The sequence below is a fragment of the Portunus trituberculatus genome, chromosome 39, assembly GCF_017591435.1.
Source record: "Portunus trituberculatus isolate SZX2019 chromosome 39, ASM1759143v1, whole genome shotgun sequence".
Lineage (NCBI taxonomy): Eukaryota > Metazoa > Arthropoda > Malacostraca > Decapoda > Portunidae > Portunus > Portunus trituberculatus.
The window spans coordinates 17,017,949-17,036,294 of record NC_059293.1 but is presented as its reverse complement, the minus strand read 5'-3'; the positions used below and the strand labels follow the sequence as shown (position 1 = coordinate 17,036,294).

The following is an 18,346-nucleotide window of genomic DNA, read 5'->3' as shown; positions in this document are numbered from 1 at the left end:
GGAGGTCTGTCGCTAACCTAACCTAACCTTCTTATGTATATGCAATCAAACAAAGGGAACACTGCATCCTTATCTTGGCAGTGGTGTTTGTGCTGGATACTTTATGAGTGCGTGGTGAACACATGCTGCCTTGCCGTTTCCTGTCCTTCCCCCGCGCCCAACTGTCCCCGCCTTAGTAAACTGTGTATGCGATTAGTGAGAAGGAAGGGTATATGGAGGTCTGTGGTCTCCCTGTTTAGATTACGTTACATTATTTTAGGTTCACTTGTATGGGTGAGGTAGAGGGATACACTGGTGGAGTAAGAGAGAGAGAGAGAGAGAGGGTGGGGTTAGGCGGGTGACTTAGAGAGTAAATAGCTTTTTATCTTAACAATTTAAGTTAGTTTAAGTTTCAAAACAATTCTAAGTACAGAGAAGAATTTTTTCGTCATGTTCGTGTTGTTGTTTGAGTGTTAGCTTCATTTATTTCATGAAAAAGTTACTCTTCTTCATCTGGTGCATTTCCGTTGGTTACGAGTTTTGTTGTTTTTGCAGTTGTTATTATTATTGTTTCTTCTTCTTTTACAACAACAACAACTACTACTACTACTACTACTACTACTACTACTACTACTACTACTAAAAAGACCCTCTAAAGTGCCAATTCCTAACGAGTAGAGCCAAAAGGATTATCCAAAATTAGAGGTGTCTTGAATCCTCTCTCTTGAAGGAGGAAATACAGAAGCAGCCAATGAGCTCCAGAGTTTATCAATAAAAGAGACGAAAGATTGAGAATGTTCTTTAACTCGCATGAGGGATATGGACAGAATAGGAGTGAGAAAAAGTGAAAATGTGCAGCGCCGCCGAGAAAGTTAGCGAGATCAGGAAGGCAACTATGGTGAAAGTAAAGATAAAAAAGAAAACCAAAGAGATGCAATACTGAGGCTGAATAGAGAGACAGAGTGATTTGAGATGCGAGGTCGAAAAAGTGAGGAAGGCATACAGTTAACGAGATCAGGAGATAAACTATTGTGAAAGTAACGATAGAAGAGAACAAAGGAGATGCAACACAAAAGCTTAATAGAGAGAGAGAGGGAGAGAGAGAGAGAGAGAGAGAGAGAGAGAGAGAGAGAGAGAGAGAGAGAGAGAGAGAGAGAGAGAGAGAGAGAGAACAAAAGAGATGCAACACTGAGGCTAAATAGAAAGAGAGTTAGTTGTGCTGCGAGGTCGAGAAAATGAGGAAGGCATACAGTTAGCGTGATCAAGAGAGAAACTAGCGTGAAAGTAACGATAGAAAAAAACAAAAGAGATACAACACTGAGGCTAAAAAAGAGACAGAGTGATTTGAGATGCGAGGTTGAGAAAATGAGGAAGGTATACAATTAACGAGGTCGGGAGAGAAACAATTGTGAAAGTAACGATAGAAGAAAAAACAAAAAAGATGCAACACTGAGGCAAAGAAAGAGACAGAGAGTGTGTGGCGCAGTAGAGAGGGCGAGAAAGGCAGAAAAAGAAAAAAAAAAAAAAACTCCCTTGTTGCTATTGTTGTGTTCGGCATTACTCTATTCCCTAAATGATGTACTTACGTAATGTTCCCGTGAAAGTGACGTGTCTTAAACCTGTTTGGAATCTTCCCTCGCCTGCACGTTCGAGGTCAGGCGAGTTAAGTTCACTTGATGACCTAAAAAAGAAAGCGGCAATATTTTTAGTAACATTTTTGTTTTGTATTCTGTAACCTTTTAAATGTTACCGCCATTAGAGCAGGCCACTGGAAGGGTGTCATGAGAGAGAGAGAGAGAGAGAGAGAGAGAGAGAGAGAGAGAGAGAGAGAGAGAGAGAGAGAGAGAGAGAGAGAGAGAGAGGGTAAGTAACGGATCTGCGCAAGAGGTTTAGATGAAGTAAGAATAGGAATAAGGAGGAGGATGAAGAGGAAGAGGAAATGGAGAAAGGAGTAAGAGAGAGAGAGAGAGAGAGAGAGAGAGAGAGAGAGAGAGAGAGAGAGAGAGAGAGAGAGAGAGTATCAGAATCAAGTGTGTGTGGGTGTATAGGTTATGACCGAGGGAGAGAGAGAGAGAGAGAGAGAGAGAGAGAGAGAGAGAGAGAGAGCGTAACAGGAAAAGAGTTGAATAATTTTTATACACACACACACACACACACACACACACACACACACTATACGAGTATAAGACAGGGGTAATATGAAAGACATTATTCACCAGTATTAGTCATCGTTTATATAGCTGAGCAAGGATAGTAAGTAGTAGTAGTAGTAGTAGTAGTAGTAGTAGTAGTAGTAGTAGTAATAGTATTTAATTCATTCATTCCTGTCTTTCTTTCTTCTCTCTCTCTCTCTCTCTCTCTCTCTCTCTCTCTCTCTCTCTCTCTCTCTCTCTCCTCAAATGCAAGAGACGCCCGTGAAAGAACGATTACAAGACAAAAGTATTAAAACAGAAGTAAAGAAAAAAAATATATATTCTTGAGTCTTTATTCTGCTCTGATAAAATTATTCATTAGTTTGAGCTCAGAGTCCTCGACCTTTTTACCCTCTTACTTGTCCAGCATCTAGACATTATAAATACGTGCTTTTTTTTTTCTCTCTCTGAATTATGATACTGCCTGCATAATAAATAAAAAAAAAACTAATAGATATAAATAGATGAGACTAGAAAAAATGTTTGTAAGTTAATAAGTAAAGCAGTTGTAATAGTTGTGAAAATAATGAAGAATGAGAGAAAGTAGTAGCAAAGGGGGGGGGGATAATGGTACTAGTGGTAATGGTAGTTGTAATAGTTAGTAATTGTTGGTGATGAGTACGTAGTAGCAAGGAGCAGGTAATAGTAGTAGTAGTAGTAGTAGTTAGTAGTTGGTGGTGAGTAGCAGTAAGTGTGGGGGTGCAATAGTAGTAGTAGTAGTAATAGTAGAAGTAGTATTAGTAGTTAGTGGGGTAATAGTAGTGGTGATAATAGTAGCAGTAGTAGTTAGTAGCTAGTGGTGGTGATGGTAGCAGTGGTGGTGGTGGTGGTGGTTGTGGTGGTGATGGTGGTGGGGGTGGTAGTGGTGCTGGTGATGGTGGTGATGGTGGTAGTGGTGGTGGTGATGGTGGTAGACATAATTAGGTGATGATTAAGACGATGATCAAATCAATAAGAATAATAATAAGAATGTAACAAGAAGAAGAAGAATAACACAACCACCACCACCACCACCACCAACAACAACAACAACAACAACAACAACAACAACAACAACAACAACAACAACAACAACAACAACAACAACAACCAGCCATTAATAAAAAAACAAACACAAAAAAAAAAACTACAAAAATCGTCAAACTTTTCCTTTTTTTTTTTTTACCCCAAGACAAGAAAGAAGGAAAGAAGAGTAGGAGAAGGAGGAGGAGGAGGAGGAGGAGGAGGAGGAGGAGGAGGAGGAGGAGGAGGAGGATTGGGAAGAGGAGGAGGAGGATGAACGAGTAACAGAAGAAGAAAGATGAAAGAGGAAGAAAAAGGAGAAGGGGAAAGAGGAGGAGAACCAGATGCATTTGGGACGGCAAGACCTTCAACATCTAAAGAGCTGGCGAGTGTGGGTGGGGAGTGTGTTTTCAAGGCCACCCACCACCACCACCACCACCACCACCACCACCACCAGGGCATCGAGTGACAAAGAGCATAAGATCAAGGATGTAAGGCTGTAAGGGCAACACCAGCGGGAGGCCTTTGATTGTTTATGTAGAAGATCAGAATCCTCCTCCTCCTCCTCCTCCTCCACTTCATCTTTTCGTAGCCAGAGGAGGAGGAGGAAAGGGAAGAAAAATATAAGTACAGAAAAAGAAAATAATGTGTAAGCTTTGTGTTATTTACTTTTTATTATCCTTAACACTTCTTCCACCTCCTACTCCTTCTCTTCCTCCTCCTCTTCCTCATCCTCTTCTTCCTCTTCTGTATGTATGATAGGCATCGTTCATCTGGCGTCGGCATACCTTCGTACTGTGCGCTCTTCTTGCTCCAATACTGTTTGCCTCGCGTCGGCCGTGCAGATTCTGTCGTTTGGTTCGTGTAGGGGCCGCCGTGGTACAGTGGAACCATGCGTGCTTTGGGGTCCGAGGGGTCTCCAAGCGCACGGGTTCGAATCCTGTCCACGGTCCGAGTGTAGGTTGGGCTTCCTCACTCGGGGCAACGGTTTCCTAGCGGGTGGGCTTTGAGGTAGGAGGTACCCAAAAAAAATACCTACCCCCTTTAGCCCATAAATTCCCGTGAAAAGCCCACATGGTATAAATAAAAAAAATGTGATGCAGTAATTCTCTAAAAGGTTTGTCAGTTGTGGTTGTTATTTGTGCCGTTCTTTCTGGTGTTATTTTTAGTTTTCCTTCACCTACTACCACTACTACTACTACTACTACTACTACTACTACTAATGCTTGTCTTAGTGGTAGCAGTAGTAGTTGCAGTAGTAGTAGTAGGAGGAGGAGGAGGAGAGGAGCAGTAGTAACAATTGCTTATAATTGTTGTTGTTGTTCTTGGTGGTGGCGGCGGCGGTGGTGGTGGTGGTGTTGTTGTTGTTGCAATAGCTGGGATACAAATAGTAACAGGAATGTTGATGCTGCGTGGTAACCATTCTCTCTCTCTCTCTCTCTCTCTCTCTCTCTCTCTCTCTCTCTCTCTCTCTCTCCGTGAAATTGGCTCGTTGAAATTCTTTTCTTCAGAGGCTGAAAACGATACGCCGGCGATGCGTGCGTGTGTGTGTGTGTGTGTGTGTGAGAGAGAGAGAGAGAGAGAGAGAGAGAGAGAGAGAGAGAGAAAGTGTTGGGTAGCGCATGGACGTGTAGGTGTGTTTCACTGTTTGATCTGTTGCAGTCTCTGACGAGACAGCCAGACGTTACCCTACGGAATGAGCTCAGAGCTCATTATTTCCGATCTTCGGATAGGCCTGATGAGACCAGGCACACACCACACACCGGGACAACAAGGTCACAACTCCTCGATTTACATACCGTACCTACTCACTGCTAGGTAAACAGGGGCTACACGTGAAAGGAGACACACCCAAATATCTCCACTCGGCCGGGGAATCGAACCCCGGTCCTCTGGCTTGTGAAGCCAGCGTTCTAACCACTGAGCTACCGGGCGTACTGTACTGTAAGTGTGTGTGTGTGTGTGTGTGTGTGTGTGTGTGTGTGTGTGTGTGTGTGTGTTTCGAAAAATAGAGAAAATTTAGAAGGATGGAAAGGGAACTAAAAGAATAAACAGATAGATAGATAAAGATAGATAGATAGATAGATAGATAGATAGATAGATATGTAGATAGACAGACAGATAGATAGATAGATAGGATGGAAAAAGGATGATAGGATGACAGAACAAAGAAAACGATGAATAATGAATAATGTGCGTATTGTGTCTTTTGAAGGAAGAGGAAAAATGATAGCGGAGAGAGAGAGAGAGAGAGAGAGAGAGAGAGAGAGAGAGAGAGAGAGAGAGGGGGGGTTTAGTGAATTCTGCAACCTTAGAAGACGAGGCAGATGAATAGACTTAAGTGAGCAACAAGTTAAATTCGTGCTTGTTAACTTCACTTTTAGGAGTAATTAGCAAGAACCACAATAACTCCTCTGTTAGTCTTCTTTTTCTTCTCCTCCTTCTCTTCCTCTTCCTTCTTCTTCTTCTTCTTCTTCTTCTTCTTCTTCTTCTTCTTCTTCTTCTTCTTCTTCAGTTCAGGTGACTGAAAAGAAAAAATAGAACCACAATAACTTCTCTGTTAGTCTTCTTTTTCTCCTCCTCCTCCTCCTCCTCCTCCTCCTCCTCCTCCTCCTCCTCCTCCTCCTCCTCCTCCTCCTCCTCCTCCTCCTCCTCCTCCTCCTCCTCCTCCTCCTCCTCCTCCTCCTCCTCCTTCTTCTTCTTCCTCTTCTTCTTCTTCGTCTTCTTCAGTTCAGGTGATTGAAAGAAAAGAAATATCACTAACAAACACTGCATGAAGGAAAATCACAAAGACAAAAGAGACCAGTGTCGAATTCTTCTTCCATAGTATTCTTAATCCCTTCAGTACCATGACGCATTTCCATATTCATTCTGGTTACTATTTGGTGATTTTCTACAGCTTCAGAAACTTATATGGGGATTAGAATAGTGAAGACTGTGGCTATTAACCTTCTGACCTCCACAAAGCGTTCCTAATGTCAACAAAATGGTCTAATCACACTCAAAACTCAAGGTAAAAATGCGTCCCAGTACTGAAGAGGTTAAGAGCAGTGACAAGACTCGGGAGGGGAAAAGAAAATCTGGGGAAGGGATGAAGGCACGAACACGGCAGATTTGCCAAGAGAAGTGGATGGATGTGGCAACAATGATGAGGTAATAGAGGGTGTGGTAACAGTGAGTGACCTGATGGTGCGTGAAGAGGGCCGCGGAGAGAGAGAGAGAGAGAGAGAGAGAGAGAGAGAGAGAGAGAGAGAGAGAGAGAGAGAGAGAGAGAGAGATTAAATTATTGATAGATTGATTTTATACGTTGCAGAAGAGAGAGAGAGAGAGAGAGAGAGAGAGAGAGAGAGAGAGAGAGAGAGAGAGAGAGAGAGAGAGAGATTAAATTATTGATAGATTGATTTTATACGTTGCAGAAGAGAGAGAGAGAGAGAGAGAGAGAGAGAGAGAGAGAGAGAGAGAGAGAGAGAGAGAGAGAGAGAGAGAGAATTATAGATTGATTGATTGATTGATTTTATACGTTGCAAGAGAGAGAGAGAGAGAGAGAGAGAGAGAGAGAGAGAGAGAGAGAGAATCCTATTTGAACACGATAAGTAAGAGGTCATGCGTATCTATGACAAAACATCACACAATCTGATTCAGTCGGGCAGTGAAATAGAAGTCATCGAGGAGTATAAAAAAAAAAAGAAAAGAAAAAAAGAATTAATAATAAAAAAAAAAAAAAAACATAATGCACTTCGCTAGAGTGATACAATGTGATGCCATGCGTGTCTGATTCGGTACTAGACATTGTACTGTGAATAATAAGTAACATTAATACATGATATTGCCAGAAGGTTGTACTGTAAGTCTGTCTTCTCTAAAGTGGCTTCTGGGTCTTAGTCTGAGTGGTGTCCTAGAGCAGTGCGTGGTTGTCAGATCTTGAGGAAAACGGTAAGCTGTTCCTGTGATAAATGGGTAGATCAACAGAAAACAAGTATTATTCACATCAGATCAATAATATCATCACTAAGCTACGATATATTTTGAGCTCAGGAGACATTTTAGAGTAGATAGACTACAGCAGTGAGATTTTTAACCCCTTCAGTACCAGGACGCGTTTTCATATTCATTCTGCTTACTATTTGTTGATTGTATACAGCTTCAGAAACTTATGCTGGGATTAGAATAGTGAAGACTGGCCATTAATCTTTTGACCTCCTTCCTTATGTCAATAAAACTGTCTAGTTATACGCAAAAATCATGGTAAAAAATGCGTCTCAGTATTGAAGAGGTTAAGGTATCATAAATAAACACCATGCAATCACACACACACACACACACACACACACACACACACACACACAGACACAGACACACACACACACACACACACACACACACACACACACACACACACACACACACACACACACACACACACACACACACACACACACACACACACACACACACACACACACACACACACACACACACCAAAGCCGAAGCAAATGTCGTAGGATAAGTGAGGTGCAGATTGAAAAGGTCAGAATGGGACTCCCTCATCGGAATTATCCCAAGAGTGGACGCGGTGCTGATGGAATGTGTGCGGAAAGGCCACGCAGGCACAGGACGCACGTTTCCCCTGCGAACTGATGCAACAATGCTCGCTCACTCCTACGTCTTTAGAGCACGCCATATGCAGAAATGCTTCCCCGCCCCCACTCTCTCTCTCTCTCTCTCTCTCTCTCTCTCTCTCTCTCTCTTTCTCTCTCTCACGGCGATAATTTTTAAAGATTACAGAGGCGATTAGCTGAGTTCCAATGAGTATTTGTCCTGTTGATCATGCAGAAGACTTGTTAACATGTCACAAGAATTACAAAAGCATCCTTAAAAACCCGTGTCACTTCAACTAAAGCCCTTTGAAAATAGTGAAGGTGCGGCACGAAGTGTTTGAGAATTTGGGCCAGAGCTCAAACACTTCTGTGCTTCACCTCCACTATTTAAAGGGATTTATTCAGATTTACACGAGTTTTAATTTGTTTTTAAGATTTTAGAGGCAAAGTGACAAGATTTCTTTATTACTAACTGGAGAAACGCTCTTGGAAACCCCTGTTAATCATCTCTGTACCTTTAAAAAATAGTCATGATGAGAGAGCAAACTGTTTCTGCATATAAATGAGATAAGAGTGAATGTATGGACCAGTGAACTCCTTTGTGTGTATACTGGAAGCTTGGCAAAGAAAGTAAGATTAGTTTTTAGGCTGTACTTCTTTTTTTTCACACTTTTTTTTCTTGTTCAAACGTTTCTTACATGGTGTCGCTTCTTTCGGCGACTGCGCATTGTACTGGAAGCTTGGCAAAGAAAGTAAGATTATTTTTTTAGGTAGATGTCTTTCATTTTTTTTTTTCCGTGGTACAATGGAACCATGCGTGCTTTGAAGTCCGAGGGGTCTTCAGTCGCACGGGTTCCAATCCTGTTCACTGTCCGAATGTAGGTTGGGTTTCCTCACTCGGGACAACGGTTTCCTAGTGGTTTGGGGTTTGAAATAGGAGGTACCCCAAAAAATACCCCTTTAACCTATAAATTGCTGTGAAAAGCCCACATGGTATAAATAAAAAAAAAGTTCTGACATGGCTTTGCTTCGTTCAGCGGCTGTTTAACGAATTATTTCCCGGACGAAGACAAGGATGAATGGAAAAAGAAAGGAAAATTGTGCTCTGTATTGAACTCATTTTCTCAACTGTCGAAATAGTTAAACAGCTTTTAGTTTCCCTCTTTTTTTTTTTTTTTTTTTTTTTTTTGCATTTCTATCACCATGTTGAAATCTTCCCAGTAGTACCAACTCTCGTTTTCTTCGTTATTGGGTCGACTTTTCGAGACACTAAAGGAAAAATGACAGTAGAGGGATAAAAGATGGAAAGAAGGAAAAGAAAAAGGGAAAATGGAAAAAAAGAAAAAAGAAAGATGAAAAGGGTGAAATATGACTTGAGGAGGGCGAGGAAGGAGAAGAGATTGACACACTAAATGGGTATAAAATAGTGGACTGTATTCAACTCTTTTTCTCAACTGTCGAATTAGTTAAGCAGTTTTCAGTTTCTCTTGTTTTTTTCCTTGCATTTCTATCACCATGTTGAAATCTTCCCAATAGTACCAACCTTTCCAATAGTACCAACTCTCGTTTTCTTCGCTATTGGGTTGATTTTTCGAGAAACTAAAGGAAAGAAGACGAAGTAGAGAATAAGCATCATTTTATTTTCTTTCTTTTCCTTCATTATTCCGTGTGTGTGTGTGTGTGTGTGTGTGTGTGTGTGTGTGTGTGTGTGTGTGTGTGTTTCGAAATATAACTCCAGAACTGAAAGAACCAATGCAACATGATGAGAGAGAGAGAGAGAGAGAGAGAGAGAGAGAGAGAGAGAGAGAGAGAGAGTAAGCGGTCATATACCCCACTTCCTTATCCTTATATATAACCCAGTCTGTGTGTATAGCAAATTAAGGCATGTTGTGGGTCCTTAGAGTAGCACCACTAATGAACAATAACAACGTACAAAGCCAGCAACCCCCATTCAGCTTTATACTAATGTAAGGTGTGTGGTAATAGTATTTTTTCTTACAATAACCCCCTCTTCTCACTCACCAATGTACAGCCACTGTCACTTCTCGAGTAAATACTGCACTCTTCATTAAATTCAGCGTCTTCCCTCAATATGAAATTCCCAAGACTTCCAATGGTCATGATTTTTAAAGTGATCAGCTGAAGGTGATGTAATTTAATAGGACCATGCTCTGAAACACTTCTCCCTCACATCTCCACTATTGTCAAAAGGCTGTAGTTGCAGTTTCACGGGTTTCTAAGGGTGTTTTAAGGGTTTGGTAGCAGATTAACATGGTTTTCTACACGAGTAACAGGCGAAACACTCTTGAAAACCCGACTGATCGCAACTGTGACCTTTGAAAATAGTCGTGGTGAGAGACCAAAGCGTTTCAGAATACAGGCCTGCTGAAGACTAGAGCCTAAAGAGGGAGATTTTGTCAGTATAAATCAGAGTAAAGATCGAAAAAAAAAAAAAACACGAAACTGAAAATGAGCGCAGAACTTGAAAAAAACAAACAAAAAAACTCGACTAGTGACCACGCTTGTACCTGTCCCTGGTATTTTTCCCCCTCCCCTGGTAAGTGTGTCTGTGTTGCCTGTTGCAGACATTTGCTTGGTGACCCAGTTTCAGTGTGATGACGGGAAGTGTATAGAGAATTACCGAAGGTGTGACCATATTGCTGATTGTGTCAACGCTGAGGATGAGGCGGCTTGTCGTGAGTAGCTAATGGAATCTCTCTCTCTCTCTCTCTCTCTCTCTCTCTCTCTCTCTCTCTCTTTGATATTTTCTCTTTTTCTTTCAGTTTTTCTTCTTATTCTTCTCATTGTTTTGTTCTCTTTTTCCTGTTCTTCGTCTTATTCTTCTCTCATTCTTGTTTTCTTTCTCTTCTTCTTCTTCTTCTTCTTCTTCTTCTTCTTCTTCTTCTTCTTCTTCTTCTTCTTCTTCTTCTGTCATTTTCCTGTGTTATCCTTCTTCTTTCTCTTCTTGTTCTTATTTTCCATCTGTTCTAACCCTTTCGGTGCACGCTAACACACTTATGCACACACGCATGCTAGTTAAGGAGTCATTATCATACTGTAGTACAAACTTACCTATTAATTGTTGGACTGAATGGGGAAATCCTAATACTATATTTCATTAGTCTCAGTAGAGTTAATATTATCTTTCAACTTTTTTATTTATTCATTCATTTGCCACCACTTGTTGAATGTGCATTTTATTGTGACTTGTGTACAAAAAAGTATATATATATTTATTTTTTACACTTACTTATGATATGTATGTGGTACTTCTATTTATATCTGTTTACTGATTTGAATGTTATAGATATATATGTGTTATTACGGTTTGAAGGCCTGTAGCTTATTAATCAATCTAGTACCACCATCACCACTATAACTTATTTTCATTATTATTCTTTTATTATTATTATTATTATTATTATTATTATTATTATTATTATTATTATTATTATTACTATTATTATTATTATCATCATTAGTGTTATCTTTATCTAGACTAGGATGAAGTCACGCTTTTATTAATAGTATTGAGATGACGTTCCAAATTAATTCCTGGAAATTGATGTGTTTCTGTGTGGGAGCCCAGGCAGGCAGTAGGTGCAGAAAGCAGCAGCAGCAACAGTAAATGGCAGTATCAACAGCAATAGCAGCAACAGTAGGTCAGCAGTTCGCTTCCGTTAGTGTCATGGCCAGACGCCAGTTAGAGGAAGTGAAAGGTTATGCATAATCATCAGAGGAAAAGGACAGGAGGAGGAGGAGGAGGAGGAGGAGGAGGAGGAAGAGGAGGAGCAACAGGAGGGAAGCAAAGAAACTTACAGGAAGAATAAAAAGCATAATGGTATTTTGGGGTAGTACATGTAGCAGAAGGCGTAGTAGTAGTAGTAGTAGAAGTAACAGTAGTAATAGTAGTAGTAGTAGTAGTAGTAGTAGTAGTAGTAGTAGTAGTAGTAGTAGTAGTAGTAATAGTGACAAGGGTAGTAGAAGGAAGAGAAGGAAAAGAACGAGATGGATAAGTGAATGTGAGTGAATGTGTGGGTATGTTTAAATAGTGGATGGCTAGGTTAACATTAGAGAGAGAGAGAGAGAGAGAGAGAGAGAGAGAGAGAGAGAGAGAGAGAGAGAGAGACAGGCAGAGAGACAGAGGCATAATTAAGGACCATAAAAGCACCTAAGAAAGTTTTTATTTTCTTATTTTGTTGACGTGACAAGGAGACTTCCTCATGACTATAAAGTGAACTCAATGAGAAAAATACATGTCCACTGAATGCTCCTGGTGCAAAAAAAGGAAGATAACAGAAAAGTTCCAAGAAGAGGAAATGAAACTTAAGCATGGACAAGTGAATTTTTTTCCTTTTTTTAGTGCTTTAAAGAAATAAGTTCAATTAGAAGTCATGAAAAAAAGTAGGAAATTAAGATATGAAAAGTTCGGTGAAGAGAACTTTTTGTATACACTAATGTAGTTTAAAGTAAAAAAAAAAAGGTGGTGAAACAAAACTATATAGTAATAATAAAAATAAAACGAAACTTTGAGAAGAAAAAAGTTTACAGCAGAAGCATTCTACAAAATACCGGTTATAAACATTTTTGCATTAATTTGATGTAAGTATAGTTTAAAATGCAAATTGAAGGGAGGAGAAGCAAAACTGGGAATAATGAAAATAGCAAAAAAGGTTCTCAGGAAAAAAAAAAAAGGAAGAATTTAGCAAAAGGATTAGCTTGAAAATTAAGTCTTTTTAGGGCTTTTCTTCATGTAGTAGATTAACCCCTTAAGTACCATGATGCGTTACCATATTCATCCTGGTTACTATTCAGTCACTTTATACAGCTTCAGAAACTTATGTAGGGATTAAAATAGTGAAGACTCAAGCCTTCAATCTGCTGACCTCCATAGACTCTTCCTAATGTCAATAAAATGGTCAAATCGTGCACAAATCTCAAGGTAAAAAATGTATCCTGGTACTGAAGGGGTTAAGAAGTCAGGGATAGAATAAAGAAATACTGTAGTTGTGAAAATAATGAAAATAATGACAGTGGTGATGGTGGTGGTGGTAGTTGTGATTCTCTGGATATTCAATGAGTCCCATACACAATCTTGCATGGGCCTTGTGTATGTGTATGTATGTACTCATGTATACATCGGTAATAGAAGCCTTCACAGTATTCTTGTGCCTCGAATGTTGCATCTTAATAATATTTCTTCCCTCCCTCTCCCCACCCCTTACTCCCAAACCCTTCCTCTCCTCTCCCCTCCCTCCCTATTCCCATCCCGTTTCCTTTTTCCTTCTTTCTTTTCTTCTATTGCTTCCCAAACATTGCCTTTCTCTTCCTCTCTCTCTTATTCTTTCTTCTCTTTATTTTTTTTATTCTTTTTGTATCGCCTCCACTTTCTTTCTACATTATTATTCTTTCATTTCCTTTTCTTTTTCTTCTTTTATCCATTCTTTTTACTTTTCTAATATGTTTTTTTTTTCTCTTCTCTCCGAATCTTTTCTTGTTATATCTACTCTCTCTCTCTCTCTTCCCCTCTCCCACTCTCACTCCCTCCCTCTCTCCCTCCTGCCCTCCCTCACCCACCCCACAACCACCCACAACCTGCCACTACTTCCCACACCCGCCCACGCATGTCTCCCACCCCGCCCCTCCACCAGCCTGTGAGCACCCCAACTTCCAATGCATTAGCCTTATGTGCATTCCGCCCGAGGCTCACTGTGATGGAAAGGTGGATTGTGATGATGGTTCCGACGAGATTGGTTGTCGTATGTATTGATTTGAGTTCCGTAGTATTAGTGTAGTAGTGTTAGTCTTGCTTTTGTTGTTGGTGGTGGTGGTGGTTGTAATTGTTGTTCATGTGTGTGTTTGTGTTTGTGGTGGTGGTGGTACAGTGTTTGGTGGTGTTTCTGTGTGTGTTTCTCTGTTTCTATTTCTGTCTGTCTCTCTTTCTTTGTCTGTCTCTCTGTCTTTGTCTGTCTCTCTGTCTTTGTCTCTCTCTCTCTCTCTCTCTCTCTCTCTCTCTCTCTCTCTCTCTCTCTCTCTCTCTCTCTCTCTCTCTCTCTCTCTCTCTCTCTCTCTCTCTCTCTCTCTCTCTCTCTCTCTCTCTCTCTCTCTCTCTCTCTCTCTATACACCAAGTCTACCGTCATTTTTTTTTTATATATCCTGCATTATTTTTTTTTTAAGTGTTTGTACGTAAGTATTTCTGTAGTGAGTAGTTGCATGATATTTTGTAAGTATATTAGCATTTATTTCTCACCCATTTATTTGTTCTCTACTTATGTAACTTTTTTTTTTTCTTTGAATGCCTTACAAACGTGCTCTTGTTGTTCAGGTCACTAGTAATGTATTTGTAGATGCATGACTTATTTTGCTTTTTCTTTTTATTCATTTTTATAGTGTTTTATTTATATTTTGGGTGGGTCATAGTGAATTATTTTACTCACATTTTCTTTTCTCTATGTAGCATTAAGTTTTGTCTAGTATTAAGTTACTACTAGGATTTTTTTTCTTTTTTCTTCTTTTTCTTCTTTTTTCGTTGAGTTTCTTACGTCTCTTAGTTTTTTTTTGTGTGTGTGTGTTTTATCATTTTGGTTTATTCTTCCTTTTATTTCTTTCCTTCGTTCTTGTGTTTTTTCTTTTTATTGTTTGTTTTTATTTATTTATTTTTTTTTTAGATAGCATTAACAGTCGAGATCCTGTTCAGTTTGAAAATTTGCCAAAAAGATTTGTTTCTTTGTTTCTTTTTCTTTCCTACTTTCTTTCTTTCTTTCTTCTTCCTCTTCTTCTTCTTCTTCTCCTTCTCCTTCTCCTTCTTCTTCTTCTTGTTCTTTGATGGGTGAAGCAGGTCAGACAAGGACAAAAGAAAAAGAAAAAAAGTTCAAAATCCAAGCTAATTTAGTTCCGAATATGTCCTGAAACTACTACTACTACTACTACTACTACTACTACTACTACTACTACTACTACTACTACTACTACTACTACTACTACTACTACTACTACTACTACTACTTTAATGAAACACCAGATTTATCAAAAAGGCTCTCGTTGAAGTCACGCGTGTTTTTTTTTAAAGATGTTTCAATAATTTTAAAGATAGATGAACAAACTTTTACCTTACTGGTGAGACAAACATTCGAGAGAACCTAGCTTATTATCTCTGTGGCCTTTGAAAATAGGAGTGTATGAAAGCAAAGTATTTTTCAATAAAGCTCATCAACAAAACTCTTTATATCAGGATCATATCAGTATTAACCCCTTGAGCACCATGACGCGTTCCCATATTCATTCTGTTTACCATTTGGTGATTTTACACAGCTTTAGAAACTTATGTAAGGGGATTAAAATAGTGAAGACTTTGGCCTTTAATCTTCTGAAATGGTCTAATTGTACACAAATCTCTTGGTAAAAATGTGTCCCAGTATTGAAGGAGTTAAGAACGAGTTACTGACTTGACAATATGGTTCGTATTTTCAAACACTTTTGCGCTTCACCTCCATTATTTCAAAAGGCTTTATCTAAATTTACACGAGTTTCTTAAGGTGTTTGTATGGTACTAGAGGTAGAGTGACAAGATTTCTACACTATTAACTGGAAAAATAATCTTGAAAGCCCCGCTAATCATCTCAGTGGCCTTGGAGAATAGTCGCGGCGAGAGAGCAAAACGTTTCCGAATACTTTTTTATATGGACATTGCTTAGTAGTAGTGAATGGGCTGACTCCCGCTCGACTCCCTGCATGTCTCAGTAAGATCCTAACAACTCCCTTACTGCCGTCAGCGTGTCACGATAAGTTCACCTGCCGCGACGGGGAATGTGTCATGACGGAACTTAGGTGTGACGGGAAGGCGGACTGTGGTGATAGGTCTGACGAGGTGGATTGTATTGGTGAGTGTGTGTGTGTGTGTGTGTGTGTGTGGTTGCCTACAGGACCATATTTTGAAACACTTTCGCCCCGCACCTCCACTACATTCATTTCGTTCCACTTGAAGCTATGTCGGTCTCAAAATAATTCTTTTGGTTTTAGTGACAGATCAAGGAAAATTTTTAGGTTATTGAGAGGAGGAACACTCTTGAAAACCCAGCCAATCATCTCTGTGGCCATTGAAGATTGGTCCGGTGAGAGAAGAACAGCGTTTCTGAATACGGTCTTGCGAGCAGAGAGAGAGAGAGAGAGAGAGAGAGAGAGAGAGAGAGAGAGAGATTATGCAGTGACAGTTTTGAGATAAGAAATGAAAGTACACTGACTAACATTCAAAGAAGACAAACTAACTGACCATTAAATACACACACACACACACACACACACACACACACACACACACACACACACACACACACACACACACACTCTACAGCATGCTATGATGACGCGTTCCACTGCGGTGACGGTACTTGCATCAAGCCTGCCCAGGTGTGTGACGGCCAGGCGGACTGTGACACGGACGAGACGAGCTGTGGTGGCGGGAGTAAGTCACGTGGTCATTGTTCCCTCACCAACAAAAAAAAAAAAAAATACATCAATAACAACAACAACAACAACAACAGTAATAATAGCAAGAACAACAACAACAACAACAACAACAACAATAGCAAGAACAACTAAACAACAACAGATATTACAACTACTTTTATCGCAGATACTACTAGTTTCATCATTACTCTTACTACTACTACTACTACTACTACTACTACTTCTGCCTCTATTTTTACTACTACTACTACTACTACTACTACTACTACTACTACTACTACTACTACTACTACTACTACTACACCACCATTGTTGTTTTTGTTGTTATTGTTGCTGCTGTGTTGGATCTGCGTTGCTTTCTCTCTCTCTCTCTCTCTCTCTCTCTCTCTCTCTCTCTCTCTCTCTCTCTCTCTCTCTCTCTCTAGAGTCTGTCCTGTCCATCATGGCCACTGTCGGTTTTTTTTTACCGTTTGTTTTAATTTTTTTTTTTTTTTACGTATTTTCTGGATGGGGTCGTCGGTGTTCGGGTGAATATAGTGTACTGTATGGTGTAAAGTAGGCACTGGTATAGTGCATGTATGGCGGGCGTACTGTGTGTATGTGTGAGTGTATTACTGTAGTGTATGGGTATAGAGACAGTGCAAACGTATACTTGTGTTTATGATGTATTGCTCTCTCTCTCTCTCTCTCTCTCTCTCTCTCTCTCTCTCTCTCTCTCTCTCTCTCTCTCTCTCTCTCTCTTGGATGTAGTTGTCAAACATAGTACAAAGAGAGAGAGAGAGAGAGAGAGAGAGAGAGAGAGGTGCGTGGGAGGTATAAGCAAGGCCACAAGGTACGAAAGAATTAAAGAAATAAATGCAGGAAGAAAGATGAAGCGGAGAAACAAGAGCCACTCCCTTTTTGCTTCTCCTCCTCCTCTTCCTTCTCCTCCTCCTCCTCCTCCTCCTCTAATAGACAGGTAACACAGTAAGACACCTCCGTATTAGTCTGACAGCCTCTCTATCAGGTAGATAACACCACTTCATTGCATACTGATGGTTACGATGACCTCTCTCTCTCTCTCTCTCTCTCTCTCTCTCTCTCTCTCTCTCTCTCTCTCTCTCTCTCTCTCTCTCTCATTTGTTTCGGGTAAGAAAAATATATTGGGTTTTGTTCGTATTTGTAAGCATCTCTTTTATTTATGTATGACAGTATGATTTACCGTTTTCTTTTCTGAATATATTGCCAGTATCGTATTTTTGTTGTGCTGCTTCTTGTATGGCTGATAGAGAGCACACACACACACACACACACACGATACAGGCTTCTTGTTTTTATTCGTCTCTTCGTTTTGAAAATATCGCTGCAGTGTTGTATGCATCACTCATTACTTAATATACTGCATACGACGTAGATGTATGTCTTTATAAGTAAGTCATTCCTATTTTATTTAGTTTTTTATTAATGCCTTTTTTTCCACGTTTTCTCATCTCGCCCTGTTTCCCCCTCAACAAAAACGCTTTGTCTGTTATTTACCCATTTACATATACGCATTTCTTTCCTTCCTGGGCTCTTATCAGTTCCTCCCGCTCTTCCTCTTCTCGCTGCAGTTTGTCCCGAGGGTCTCTTCCGCTGCTTCGCCGACGGGAACTGCATCGACGTCACCAATCGCTGTGACGGTCTAGTGCAGTGTTCGGATGGTTCTGATGAGGAAGATTGCCGTAAGTATAGAGACGTGACTGCTAACCTTCCCCATCCACCTCCGTTCATCTCCCTAACGCATTCTCTCACCTCCACTTCACCTCACCGTGGTTCCCTTTCAGGCTGCAGGACAGGTGGGGAAATGAAAAAGGTGTGTTTTCAATTCTGGGTAAGTTACTGTAAGATTTTGAGCGTCTTTTTAGACTAAAGTGGGAAAAAAAACGTTTATTTCTTATTGTTGTGGTATTTTACGTGTCTATTCATCTCTTTTTTTCCTTTCAGAGTCGTTTTATGAAAGTAACGCTCCACTTTTTCACTTATTCATTGTTACTGTTTCTCTCGTTTTGCTCTCCCTCCCGGTCGTTCTACAAACTACTCCGACTCACCACTACCTAGCGTGCGTTCTGAGTTCATTGCCGTTCATTATC

At 40.2% G+C, this 18,346-nt stretch overlaps 1 protein-coding gene across 50 annotated transcripts in view; it reads left to right on the top strand.

Annotated features, from left to right (window-relative positions):
- Nucleotides 1-18,346, top strand: part of LOC123515503 (basement membrane-specific heparan sulfate proteoglycan core protein-like) — a 324,199-nt gene that overhangs the window by 144,914 nt on the left and 160,939 nt on the right. For 31 of the 50 annotated variants that reach the window (XM_045274121.1, XM_045274138.1, XM_045274127.1 and 28 more), the window contains 5 exons: nt 10,357-10,467; nt 13,423-13,530; nt 15,545-15,652; nt 16,123-16,233; nt 17,828-17,938. In XM_045274121.1, the coding sequence (XP_045130056.1) occupies nt 10,357-10,467; nt 13,423-13,530; nt 15,545-15,652; nt 16,123-16,233; nt 17,828-17,938 (549 nt within the window). The remainder of the gene's footprint in view (nt 1-10,356; nt 10,468-13,422; nt 13,531-15,544; nt 15,653-16,122; nt 16,234-17,827; nt 17,939-18,346) is intronic. The other 19 variants (XM_045274164.1, XM_045274160.1, XM_045274166.1 and 16 more) reach the window with 5 other exon arrangements.